Source organism: Hypomesus nipponensis, chromosome 12, assembly GCF_054491055.1.
Source record: "Hypomesus nipponensis isolate SF chromosome 12, ASM5449105v1, whole genome shotgun sequence".
Classification (NCBI taxonomy): Eukaryota; Metazoa; Chordata; class Actinopteri; order Osmeriformes; family Osmeridae; genus Hypomesus; species Hypomesus nipponensis.
Window position 1 is genome coordinate 3,385,001 of NC_140372.1, and position 12,079 is coordinate 3,397,079.

At 50.1% G+C, this 12,079-nt stretch overlaps 1 protein-coding gene across 1 annotated transcript in view; it reads left to right on the top strand.

Moving 5' to 3' along the window:
• Positions 1–12,079, top strand: part of nid2a (nidogen 2a (osteonidogen)) — a 32,502-nt gene that overhangs the window by 10,287 nt on the left and 10,136 nt on the right. The window contains exons 8-15 of the mRNA XM_084668497.1: positions 330–530; positions 1,604–1,831; positions 5,943–6,080; positions 8,544–8,672; positions 9,565–9,690; positions 9,804–10,061; positions 10,831–11,058; positions 11,521–11,748. Of these exons, the coding sequence (XP_084524623.1) occupies positions 330–530; positions 1,604–1,831; positions 5,943–6,080; positions 8,544–8,672; positions 9,565–9,690; positions 9,804–10,061; positions 10,831–11,058; positions 11,521–11,748 (1,536 nt within the window). The remainder of the gene's footprint in view (positions 1–329; positions 531–1,603; positions 1,832–5,942; positions 6,081–8,543; positions 8,673–9,564; positions 9,691–9,803; positions 10,062–10,830; positions 11,059–11,520; positions 11,749–12,079) is intronic.

Genomic DNA, 12,079 nt, shown 5'->3' on the forward strand with positions numbered 1-12,079 from the left:
CCTCCATAATAATTTGACTCAGGTGTTTCCAGTCTGTGTTGTTGTGTTAGCAGAGGTGGCTTGTGTGACATCACAGGCGTCACATTAAACACGGCACAGACCGTTCGTTAAGTGTTACCACTCAATTTAATAACCGTCACACATGTGTTCCAGTTTCTCAAGGACATCATGTGTCTGGTATATTGTTCTCTCATGGGAGGTGGGCAAGGCATGGACCAGCTGCTAGTAATTGGGCAGAGAAAAGTCAAAGGCATATGCCTGCTTCAGTACAACAATATGTATTCAACGATCGACGCGAGCGATGATGTCACACACTGTGGTCTTCTCAGGCGCAGAGTTCACCCGCCACGCGGAGGTGACCTTTCACCCCGGCAACCAGCGCCTCAACATCGTCCAGACGGCCCGAGGACTGGACGAGCAGAACTACCTGAAGGTGGACACCCATCTCCACGGCGACGTACCCTTCATCCCCCCCGGAGCCACGGTCCAGATGGACCCGTTCAAAGAGACGTTCCAGTACTACCCCTCAGGTAGAACACACACAGAACACACTGCCCCTCAGGTAGAACACACTGCCCCTTAGGTAGAACACACACAGAACATACTGCCCCTCAGGTAGAACACACTGCCCCTCAGGTAGAACACACTGCCCCTCAGGTAGAACACACTGCCCCTCAGTTAGAACACACTGCCCCTCAGGTAGAACACACTGCCCCTCAGGTAGAACACACTGCCCCTCAGTTAGAACACACTGCCCCTTAGGTAGAACGCACACAGAACATACTGCCCCTCAGGTAGAACACACACAGAACATACCGCCCCTCAGATAGAACACACTGCCCCTAAGGTAGAACACACTGCCCCTTAGGTAGAACACACACAGAACACACTGCCCCTCAGATAGAACACAGGCAGAACATACACTTCCTCTCTTTAACACCATAACTTATATGTTGTCATAAGCACCACTAATGAAACCATGCACACTAGATCTACATCTCATTTCTAAGGATGCAAACAGTGCACTGAAGTACTTAGAAAACTCAGAAGTAACTGTAGTTCAGTACTATTAAGGAATAAGAAGTCTTTCTCTGCCACACCCTGGTGTCACGTTCATCTATCACTACTGGATGATACGGATCAAGGGACTAGACAGGCTATTAAAAGACTCGGGCTCCCCTTCCGCTGAGGAAGTGGACTGATTTTTGATGTCATCCGAAACCGTTTTTTTTCTTTCTCATGTTAAGGCTCATAGTACAATGAGGAAGTGTTCAATTAGCATGACCACTCATCTCGGGCCTGATTAGAGGTCTGGATCGTCTGGGTCATGAGAGGGAAGCTTCTGGGGTACAGTGAGTTATGGTGGGACGGTCATGGTACTGTGTCTGTGGTTGTGTAGTCTACTCAGGAGAGACACAACAACACGAAGGGAATCACTCCGGTTAGTTTCACAACTGATTTCTGAAGCTCCATCTGCAATGCGCTTGCTTCTGAGGAAAATGCCTGTGTGCCACCATTTAAAGCGAATATTAATCCACGCCAAGATTTAGGTGAATAGAAGGATATTGTCTGAATGATGACTTCCTGTCTCCCCCACCCTCAGTTGTGACCTCCACATCCGTCCGTGAGTTCACGGTGGTGTCGGCCGAGAGGGGCTCCGAGTCGCAGTCCTTCCATCTGCGACAGAACATCACGTACCGGGACTGTCGCCACGGGCCGCCCTCAGGCCCAGAGACCCAGCAGCTGACCATGGAGCGCGTCTTCGTCATGTACGTCAAGGAGGAGCGCATTCTCCGCTACGCCATCACCGACAAGATTGGGCCTGTTGGAGGTACGCTGTTTGTGTGTGTGTGTGTGTGTGTGGGATGTACATTTCGTGTTTTTGATCGATGTTGAACATGTGTTGTGGTCCTCACATGTTCCTCTAACTCCAGTCTGTGGTCGACCATATGTGTGTAGTACATATGGTTCTCAGTGCTTCAACCCCACAGCAATCTAGCAGTCCCCCTACCTCTTTAAGTCTTTTACTCTGTCTCCCTAGCCCTCCCTCCCTCCCTTCATAGTTGAGATGGCTACTTTATTTGCACGGTGAAAGATGAAACACTGTAATCTCTGGATCTCTCCTCTAGCCAGGGTTCCACAGCTCTCTCTCTCCCCTCACCTCTTCACTCTTTCTCTTCTCCTCTCTCTCTCTCTCTCTCTCTCTCTCTCTCTCTCTCTCTCTCTCTCTCTCTCTCTCTCTCTCTCTCTCTCTCTCTCTCTCTCTCTCTCTTCTCCTCTTATTCCCTTCCTCTTCTTTGTATCAGATGGTAGTCCCTTCCAAAGCCACCTGTTTTCAGCTACTGGGATCTAACAGTGCTGTGCACAGACACATCCAGCAGGATGACTAGATACTCCTCATGGCCGAGCAAACACACTGCGTAGGGACATGCTATTTTAATACAAACCAGAACGCACCGTACAAATCAGCCTAGAGCGCTCCCCGATGACTGATAAATCAAGACGCTCGCTCCGTAGACAGGTAGTGTGTGTGTGTGCCCTGACACTTTGTCTGGCTGTTCTATTAAATTGAATCTCTGAAATGGACGATGAGTACCACACACACGCCGTTTATCACACACTATCGCACACAGACACACACACAGACATTACTACCCCCGCTGTTTGGTCCTATCCTACGTCCTGATGAGGTCCGTGTCTGAGCAGAGAGGTGGAGTGTCTCTCTCCCAGGGATCAGGTCACGCTGTTCAGCTCCTCTCCTTTCAACCAGAGCCTATCTGTGTCATCAGTATGTCAACAAAATAGCTTAAGAAGTTCACAATGACATGTTTGACAAGGCAAAACGTCCAGTAAAACCACACGCGCACACACACACTCATATATATATATATGTATAAACGCACACTAATACACACCACTTGAGCAGTGTTTAGAGGAACTTCAAGCCTGGAAAGCTCTTCCAGCTGTAGACTGATAGGGCTGTCATGTTGAGGAGATGTCAGTGGAAGAGAGAGAGAGAGAGGGGGGGGGGTAGGGGAGGGGGGGTTGCTGCTGGTTCTCTGGAAAATAATATCCCCCCCAATGACAGATTTACACAAGGGGGGTGTACTAGTCGGGCTGGGAGGAATAGCTGCAGAGTGATGTCATGGGAACCGAGCGATACCCAGAGGCAGCTTCTCTGTGCCCCGAGCCCCAGGATGGGCACAGGCCAGGTAGCGAGGCCTGGGTCCAGGGACTGTAGGTCGGCTGAAAAACATCTGGGACTAAGGATCCCAGCTGGTCTGTCTGCGTGTCTGTGAATAGGGCCCAGTCATAACTATGGTGAGTCATGATAACTGGAGGGGACTTCTGCTCCACTCCTCGCTGACCGGACCAGTGGTCTTATTGTTCGTATGGAATTAGGTTGTGAACTTATGATCTACTGGAAGTTCTGCTGTTCTACTGGGAGTTCTGCTGTTCTACTGGGACTTCTGCTGTTCTACTGGGAGTTCTGCTGTTCTACTGGGACTTCTGCTGTCCCGTTACATCATGTTGATGTGTTTAGACAGGAGGCATTTAGCAAACAAGAAATATCTTCATGTGGATCTTTTCAGCACTGTTGAATTTGGGTAAATATCACGCTCATGCAACGATCTAGCGACATGTGATAAATACCAGTGTCAAGCTTTAAAGGTTTTGAGTCCAAAATCGCTGCCAAATTGGAGGAGAAATTACTTCATGGAAATTATAGAATGGATTTTCAGCTGGGAACATACTGTGCATCTTGTAGTTAGCAGATCTTTCCTGCTTTCGGTTGGATTTTCTCTCTCTCTCTCTCTCTCTCTCTCTCTCTCTCTCTCTCTCTCTCTCTCTCTCTCTCTCTCTCTCTCTCTCTCTCTCTCTCCCCCTCCCTCCCTCCCTCCCTCCCTCCCTCTCCCTCTCCCTCTCCCTCTCCCTCTCCCTCTCCCTCTCCCTCTCCCTCTCCCTCTCCCTCTCCCTCTCCCTCTCTCTCTCCCTCTCCCTCTCCCTCTCCCTCTCTCTCTCTCTCTCTCCCTCTCTCTCTCTCTCTCTCTTCCTCTCTCCCTCTCCCTCTCCCTCTCTCTCTCCCTCTCCCTCTCCCTCTCCCTCTCCCTCTCCCTCTCCCTCTCTCTCCGTCTCTCTCTGTCTCTCCCTCCCTCTCCCTCTCTCTCTCTCTCTCTCTCTCTCTCTCTCTCTCCCTCCCTCTCTCTCTCTCTCTCTCTCTCTCTCTCTCTCTCTCTCTCTCTCTCTCTCTCCCTCCTCTCTCTCTCTCTCTCTCTCTCTCTCTCTCTCTCTCTCTCTCTCTCTCTCTCTCTCTCTCTCCCTCCCTCTCTCTCTCTCTCTCTCTCTCTCTCTCTCTCTCCCTCCCTCTCTCTCTGTCTCTCTCTCTCCCTCCCTCTCCCTCTCCCTCTCTCTCTCTCTCTCTCTCTCTCTCTCTCTCTCTCTCTCTCCTCTCTCCCTCCCTCTCTCTCTCTCTCTCTCTCTCTCTCTCTCTCTCTCTCTCTCTTCAGTGGGAGGACTCCAGCCTGTAGCCCTGACAGCAGTCTCCCACCTGGTTTGCTTAACAAACTCCAAACCTCAGAGTTCCCTGCAGCTCCACCTCTCCATTCTGCTGTGCTCTGTCCACCAGTCCCTTTAATTATCCCCCTGTTAAACATAAACTACACCACCCCACCTCCACCACGCAACCCCTTCGCCTCCCCCGCTTAACCATGCTTTCCCCTTCTCTCTCCCCCTCTCTCTCTGTCTGTCCCCCCCCTGTGGAGTCACTTTAAAGGGGACTGTCTCTCTCTCTCTCTTCTCCCCTAACTGTTTCTCTTGCACACTTCAAACACCAGTCTTCCTGCCTGTCTTTGATAATGGGCCAAATTGGTGCCACCACCGGAGGGGAGGAAATCAAGCTGTTCTTAATGTGTGGGGAAGCAGGAGAGGCTGGGATGAGGGCGGGCGGGAGACTACAGACTAGAGTGAGAATAAAAGAGAAAGAGAGAAGAGAATAGAGAAGGGTGTGCGAGCATGCCTGTCCTGTCATTCCCACAGACCGTGTTCTATTTAGCATGGTCCCAGTCAGAGATCTGTAATCGGACAAGCGAGGGCTTCTCTCCTTAATAAGGTCTGAGAGCTCCTCACCCCAGTTGCTGTTTCCCAGAGAGGGGACCCCTCTCTCATAAAGCAGGGCCCGGGATCTCTTTGTCATGTTTAACGGCCATTTAAAGCTAGTTGTGCAAGCCAGGTCAAGTGGTCTGACCTCCAAGGTCAGCCAGCGATATGCCACTTAAGACCGACTGCCGGGGCGTCCAGAGAGAACCAGCTGTGCTCACATCCCGTCTGCGCTCCGCGTCCGCACTGTAACATGATGCAGGGCCTGTTGTCAGGCTTCCAAGTTGCTGCCGTGATCTCTGCGTCTACCTCAGACCTGGATCAAAACACTGAGAAGTCGTTCGCAAGTCATTTCAGATACTTCCGTGGAGCCAACGGATTTGGCATAAAGTCAGGTTCAGATTTCAATCTGTAACTTTTTGAGGCCAAAATCACATTATGCTCATGCTAGCACATTCAAGGAAAGATTATTTTGGAAATTGGAGAATAGATGCTGGCAATTTACAATTCGAACTCCTTTCCAGACTCCAAAATCGCAAGTCTGGCCAGACTGCATGGCCCATCCTTCTAGACTGAATAAAAACCTTCCATGAGTCAGACATGATCATGGGAAGCCCTGCACTCATGCAGTGACTAACATCCTCCCTTCTCATTATTTGATTCCATAGTCTGCTTTACCATGTGCAATGCTGTGCGGAATAACATCTTGTCCTCTCACAGGAAGTTGTAAAAATCCCTCAAATTCTGTCTGGACTGGGTACCCTCTCAATACGTGGTGTTGGAAAATCCCTCCTGTGAAAGGTAACGTGTTTATTGATCCAGCACCCTTTTCTGTCTCCTCTCAGTGGAGCCAGGCCAGTTGAACCCGTGTTACTCCGGAACCCACGACTGCGACACCACGGCGCAGTGCCTGCCAGGAGAGGGCTCGCAGTACCAGTGCCAGTGTGCCACGGGATACACAGGAGACGGACGCAACTGTTACGGTAGGGGACGGGGTCAGGGGTCGGGGGGTCGGGGAGGTCGGGGTCGGGGGTTTGAGGTTCCTGGGCTGGGCGGTTAAAAACGAGACAGGGCCGCATGTACCGGAGTACAGACTCTGCTAGGGTTCCCCTTCCTCCAGTTCCCCTCTCTGCCCTCTCTCTCTCTCTCCCTCTCTCTCTCTCTCTCTCCCTCTCTCTCTCTCTCTCTCTCTCTCTCCTCTCTCTCTCTCTCTCTCTCTCTCTCTCTCTCTCTCTCTCTCTCCCTCCCTCTCCCTCTCCCTCTCCCTCTCCCTCTCTCTCTCTCTCTCTCTCTCTCTCTCTCTCTCTCTCTCTCTCTCTCTCTCTCCTCTCTCTCTCTCTCTCTCTCTCTCTCTCTCTCTCTCTCTCTCTCTCTCTCTCTCTCTCTCTCTCTCTCTCTCTCTCTCTCTCTCTCTCTCTCTCTCTCTCTCCTCCCTCTCCCTCTCCCTCTCCCTCTCCCTCTCCCTCTCCCTCTCCCTCTCCCTCTCTCTCTCTCTCTCTCTCTCTCTCTCTCTCTCTCTCTCTCTCTCTCTCTCTCTCTCTCTCTCTCTCTCTCTCTCTCTCTCTCTCTCTCTCTCTCTCTCTCTCTCTCTCTCTCTCTCTCTCTCTCTCTCTCTCTCTCTCTCTCTCTCTCTCTCTCTCTCTCTCTCTCTCTCTCTCTCTCTCTCTCTCTCTCTCTCTCTCTCTCTCACTATCTTTCTCTGTGTGTGAGTGATGACTCCAGTGCGGCACCGCGGCTCCAGGCCCCTGTCTGTGTGTTTATCCTCTTGGTTTCTTTAGGATGCTCCTCTGTGCTCAGCTCCAGCTAATGGCCTCTCGGTTCAAGACTGCAGCTGCCTTCCATCAACATCCGTCCGGCTGGAGGAGGGAAAGCGTGGGGGCAGGGGGATGCAGGGGGGAGAGGGAGAGAACAGGATAGAACACTTGGGGAGGAAGGCGAGGAGTTCAGTTTAGCTGAAATCACAGAACCAGGAAGTCAGAGAGACTCTTGGATTCCTGACGCTGCTAGCTGGATACATCCATAGTTTTTTTTCTCCGTTTTTTGGCTTTCTCTGCCAAACTTCCACCACCCTTCTGCTGGTGCTGTGAGAGTTCAGGACCAGGGAAATTGACCAAGGTTTCAGGTTCGTGTAGTCGAACAGAGGCAACCCATGGCCACTTCCCATTAGAGAACTCTGAAGATGGGAGGGGGGAGGAAGGAAGGGCAGGGTATGGGTGTGAAGGTGCAAGGAGAAGGGTAAAAAGAGAGGTATGTTTGTGGATTAACAAGTGACACTGCTGTGTTTTGGCAGGAAAGACCCTCTGCCACTATAAAGGGTACACAGCTGTTGGAAATAGAGATAGGGGAGGGGGTGGGGGGAGGGGGGGGCATCAGAGAGCACTTCCTTTAGCACCTCCCTGACATAGCTCTCACACACACACCCCATACATTGACTCATATACATACACACACGCACAGACACACAGACACACACTCTGTCTCTCCTTCACCCTTCCTCCACCTCTCCGCTTCAGGAATCTGGAGATGATTTCCTGGTGGGCTTAAGGGTATCTTGTGCGGGTGGGCTCTGGAGGAGTGTAATTTCATCACCTGCCGGAATCCCTCCCCTCCTTTCCCCCCTGCAGGGCAGGTAGCAGGGGGTCAGAGAGCAGGGACGTTCCCCTCTGTCATTACCCTCTGATTAAAACCCTCTCCCCCACTGCTAAGACCGGTGTGAGCCCAGGCTTCGGGCCTGTTCCCACGATGACCTGCCTGGGGAGAAGCCCTCCCCCGCCAGCCACCCACTGTCAGCAACCAGGCTGATTGCAGGGCATGGTTAATATCTCCCAGCCTCAGGGATCAGACCAGGCTTGGGGCTGGGGCTGGGGATGGGGCTGGGATGGGGTTGGGGCTGGGATGGGGCTGGGGCTTGGGATGGGGCTGGGATGGGGGTGGGGCTTGGGATGGGGCTGGGGCTGGGGCTGGGGCTGGGGCTGGGGCTGGGGCTGGGGCTGGGGCTGGGACTGGGACTGGGACTGGGGCTGGGACTGGGGCTGGGGCTGGGGATGGGGATGGGGATGGGGATGGGGATGGGGCTGGGGCTGGGGCTGGGATGGGGCTGGGGATGGGGCTGGGATGGGGCTGGGGATGGGGCTGGGATGGGGCTGGGGATGGGGATGGGGCTGGGATGGGGCTGGGGATGGGGCTGGGATGGGGCTGGGGCTGGGGATGGGGCTGGGATGGGATGGTTTTCAGAGGTGGCATCTCTGCTCTCCTGTAGAGTGGAGGTCTGTGTATGTATAAACAACCTGTATGTATGTTGTGTTTTTTTTTAAAATTTACAAACAAGGTCTGGTCTCTCCGTTTCCTGCATTCTCTCATGTGTCTCTTTGTCTCACTCCCTCTCTCGTTCACTCTCGTGCTCTCTCTCTATGTCGCTCTCTCTTCGTCTCTTCCTCTCCTTCTAGATGTGGATGAGTGTGTGGAGGGCCTGAGTTCATGTGGTGCCCATGGCCAGTGTGTGAACCTGCCAGGCAGCCATCGCTGCCAGTGTCAGAGTGGTTATGAATTCGGTTTCGACGGACGTACCTGTTTGGGTCAGTTTATCAGCACGGTGTATAGGAATGCACATCAGACCTGTTTTTTTAAACTACATGTATAATATATGTAATATATACTGTGTGTATAACTCCCATTACTTAACAACATATCCCTCCCATTCTCACACACTTAATATTTACACTAAATAATCAATATCTGTACATAACTGAGAGAGAACTGGATATTGTGGAAACCCTCCATGTTTGTTAGAGGGCCAATTTGGAGGAAGGGAAGAGGAGGAACAATAACTCAATGTTGGGAGGATTTGCGTAGGAGACACACACTCAGACAGAGACACACACGCACAGAGACACACACACACAGAGACACACACACAGAGACACACACACACACACCCAAAGATCACTAAGTTCAGGGGATGGTTAATGCTTCCCATGTCCCACTAGAATCCCTTCAAACCCAGAAAAGACCCTGCCCCAAACACTACATCTCTCTCTCTCTCTCTCTCTCTCTCTCTCTCTCTCTCTCTCTCTCTCTCTCTCTCTCTCTCTCTCTCTGTGTCTCTGTCTGTCTGTCTGTCTCTCTCTCTCTCTCTCTCTCTCTGTGTCTGCCTGTCTGTCTGTCCCTCTCTCTCTCTCTGTGTATCTGTCTGTCTGTCTGTCTGTCTGTCTGTCTGTCTCTCTCTCTCTCTCTCTCTCTCTCTCTCTATCTCTCTCTCTGTCTCTCTCTCTGTGTCTCTCTCTTCACAGCACTACAAATCCTCAGCCCCCCCACAATGCATTGCGGTCATACCTCATCAAATTATCCACAAATGTTACATTCATAAACGGAAGCAGACAAACATCTTAAACACTTAGTGAGCAGGTTTGAATCCCACCCCGCGAAGTCGTACACAGTTGACGTTGTTGTTGTTGTTGTTGTCCCCAGACGTGGATGAGTGTCGCTCCCAGCCCTGTGATCCTCACGCTTCCTGCACCAACACCCTGGGCTCTTTCCAGTGCCGATGCCAACACGGTTACCAAGGAAACGGCTTCCAGTGTGTCCCGCAGGATGGTGCGACTGACCCCATGGCCTCGTGGACATGACCATTTCAATTAGAATATTAGAATATTACTTAATAGAATGTGAGGGCTCCATTCTAAGAATGTCTGTGTGATTCTGTTCAGGGCAATTGGAGCGCCCTAAGACCCAGTGTGAGCATCACAGAGACAGTCTGCAAGCAGGGCTGGAGCCCAGAGGGTCCAGACCCGGGCCAGGACCTCCCCTGGGGGCTTTTGTCCCCCAGTGTGATGAGCAGGGTCAGTACAGACCCCTGCAGTGCCACGGCTCCACAGGACACTGCTGGTGTGTGGACAATAGGGGGCAGGAGAGAGCAGGCACCAGGACCCCACCTGGAACTCCTCCAACTAACTGTGATGAACAGGGTACGATATTTACATTATCTGTATGGTCTGGAAGTGCTTATCTGTCTGAGAGCAGGGGTAATTGGCTCAGTTAAAAGTACACAATGGTACCAGATGCCACCCTGGATTTAACCAAACTACACAGATGCTGGGAAAATGAAGAGGAGATGACTGGTGTTTGAGTAGAGGAATGCAGATGAGAATGCTCAGTAGACCGGCATTGGTCAGGCAGAGACAGAGAGAGAGAGAGAGAGACAGAGAGATACAGAGAGAGAGAGAGAGAGAGAGACAGAGAAAGAGAGACATAGAGAGAGAGACAGAGAGAGAGAAAGAGACAGAGAGAGAGAGAGAGAGAGACAGAGAGAGGTTCAAAATCAACTATTTTACTTCACAAAAAAGTTTTCAAGGGTCAGGAGGTGTTGTCAATGTCTCCTCTGGGTTAAACCACCCATCCCTGTTTTATCTTTCCTGCCTTCCTCATTCCTACACTTAGTTTGTACTAGAGGCACTGTACTATATGTTCACAATGTCCCAGATGACAATTGGCTGTGACATCTGATCAAAGCTGTAATAATGTGAGTCGTGTTTTTGGGTCAGGTGTTTGCTCTTAAATAATCCTTGACTTGTGAACTGTGGAGTCAAACAACCATTCATATCTACCTCGTCAGCATGTGGTTGTATTTAACCACATCAGGACTCATACCCCTGGAATGTCTGAAAACAGAAATGATGATGATGAAGATGATGATGATTATATTGTGTGTGTTATTAACTCTTACATGACTACCAGAGAGGCCTGCAACCCACTGTGAGCAGCTCAGAGATGCTCCCCAGCGCAGTCCTGAGGGCTACCCCATCGTGGGGGCTTTTGTCCCTGAGTGTGATGAGCAGGGTCAGTACAGAACCCTGCAGTGCCACGGCTCCACTGGACACTGTTGGTGTGTGGACAATAGGGGGCAGGAGAGAGCAGGCACCAGGACCCCACCTGGAAGCCCCCAACCAAACTGTAATGAAGCAGGTAAGATTTAAAATATTTTAGAAAATGAGTTTTGAAAGGTTGAAAAATATATTTTCAACAAGAAGTTTGGAAAGGTTGAAAATATATATATATATTTTAACATTTAGATTTAATTTTAATTTTTTTTTCGTTTTGAAAAAATCGTTTTGACAAAAATCGTTTTGACAAAAATCGTTTTGACAAAAATCGTTTTGACAAAAATCGTTTTGACAAAAATCGTATTGACAAAAATAATTTTAAAAAATAATTTTAAAAAAATAATTGTGAAAAAATTGTTTGGAGAAAAATTGTTAGAGAAAAAAAACTTTGAAAGGTTAAAAAAAAAATGCTTAAAAGTTCCTAAACCTTTTCACTCACAACACGACACAAAAAAGTGTCTATTTGTTTTACAACTTGTATATTAACTTGTTGAATTGCACCCATAGTACAGAAAAAAATCTGTTATTGTCACTCTTCCTCCAGAACGCCCCAAGACCCACTGTGAGCAGCTCAGAGATGCTCCCCAGCGCAGTCCTGAGGGCTACCCCATCGTGGGGGCTTTTGTCCCTGAGTGTGATGAGCAGGGTCAGTACAGAACCCTGCAGTGCCACGGCTCCACTGGACACTGCTGGTGTGTGGACAATAGGGGGCAGGAGAGAGCAGGCACCAGGACCCCACCTGGAAGCCCCCAACCCAACTGCAACGAAGCAGGTAAGATTTAATTTTTGTTCAGTCAGCAAAAAAAATTGGGAGACAAATGTTTGGAGGGAAAAAAAGGTTTAAAGGTTTTTTTAAAGTTTACGGAAAAAACTTTGGAAACTTTTTGGGGGAAACCTTTTTCACTCAAAACACGATACATAAAAGTTTCAAGTTTTTTCATGACTTTTATATTACATTTACATTTAGTCATTTAGCAGACGCTCTTATTCAGAGCGACTTACAGTAAGTACAGGGACATTCTCCCCGAGGCAAGTAGGGTGAAGTGCCTTGCCCAAGGACACAATGTTATTTTGACAGCCGGAATTGAACCAACAACCTTCTG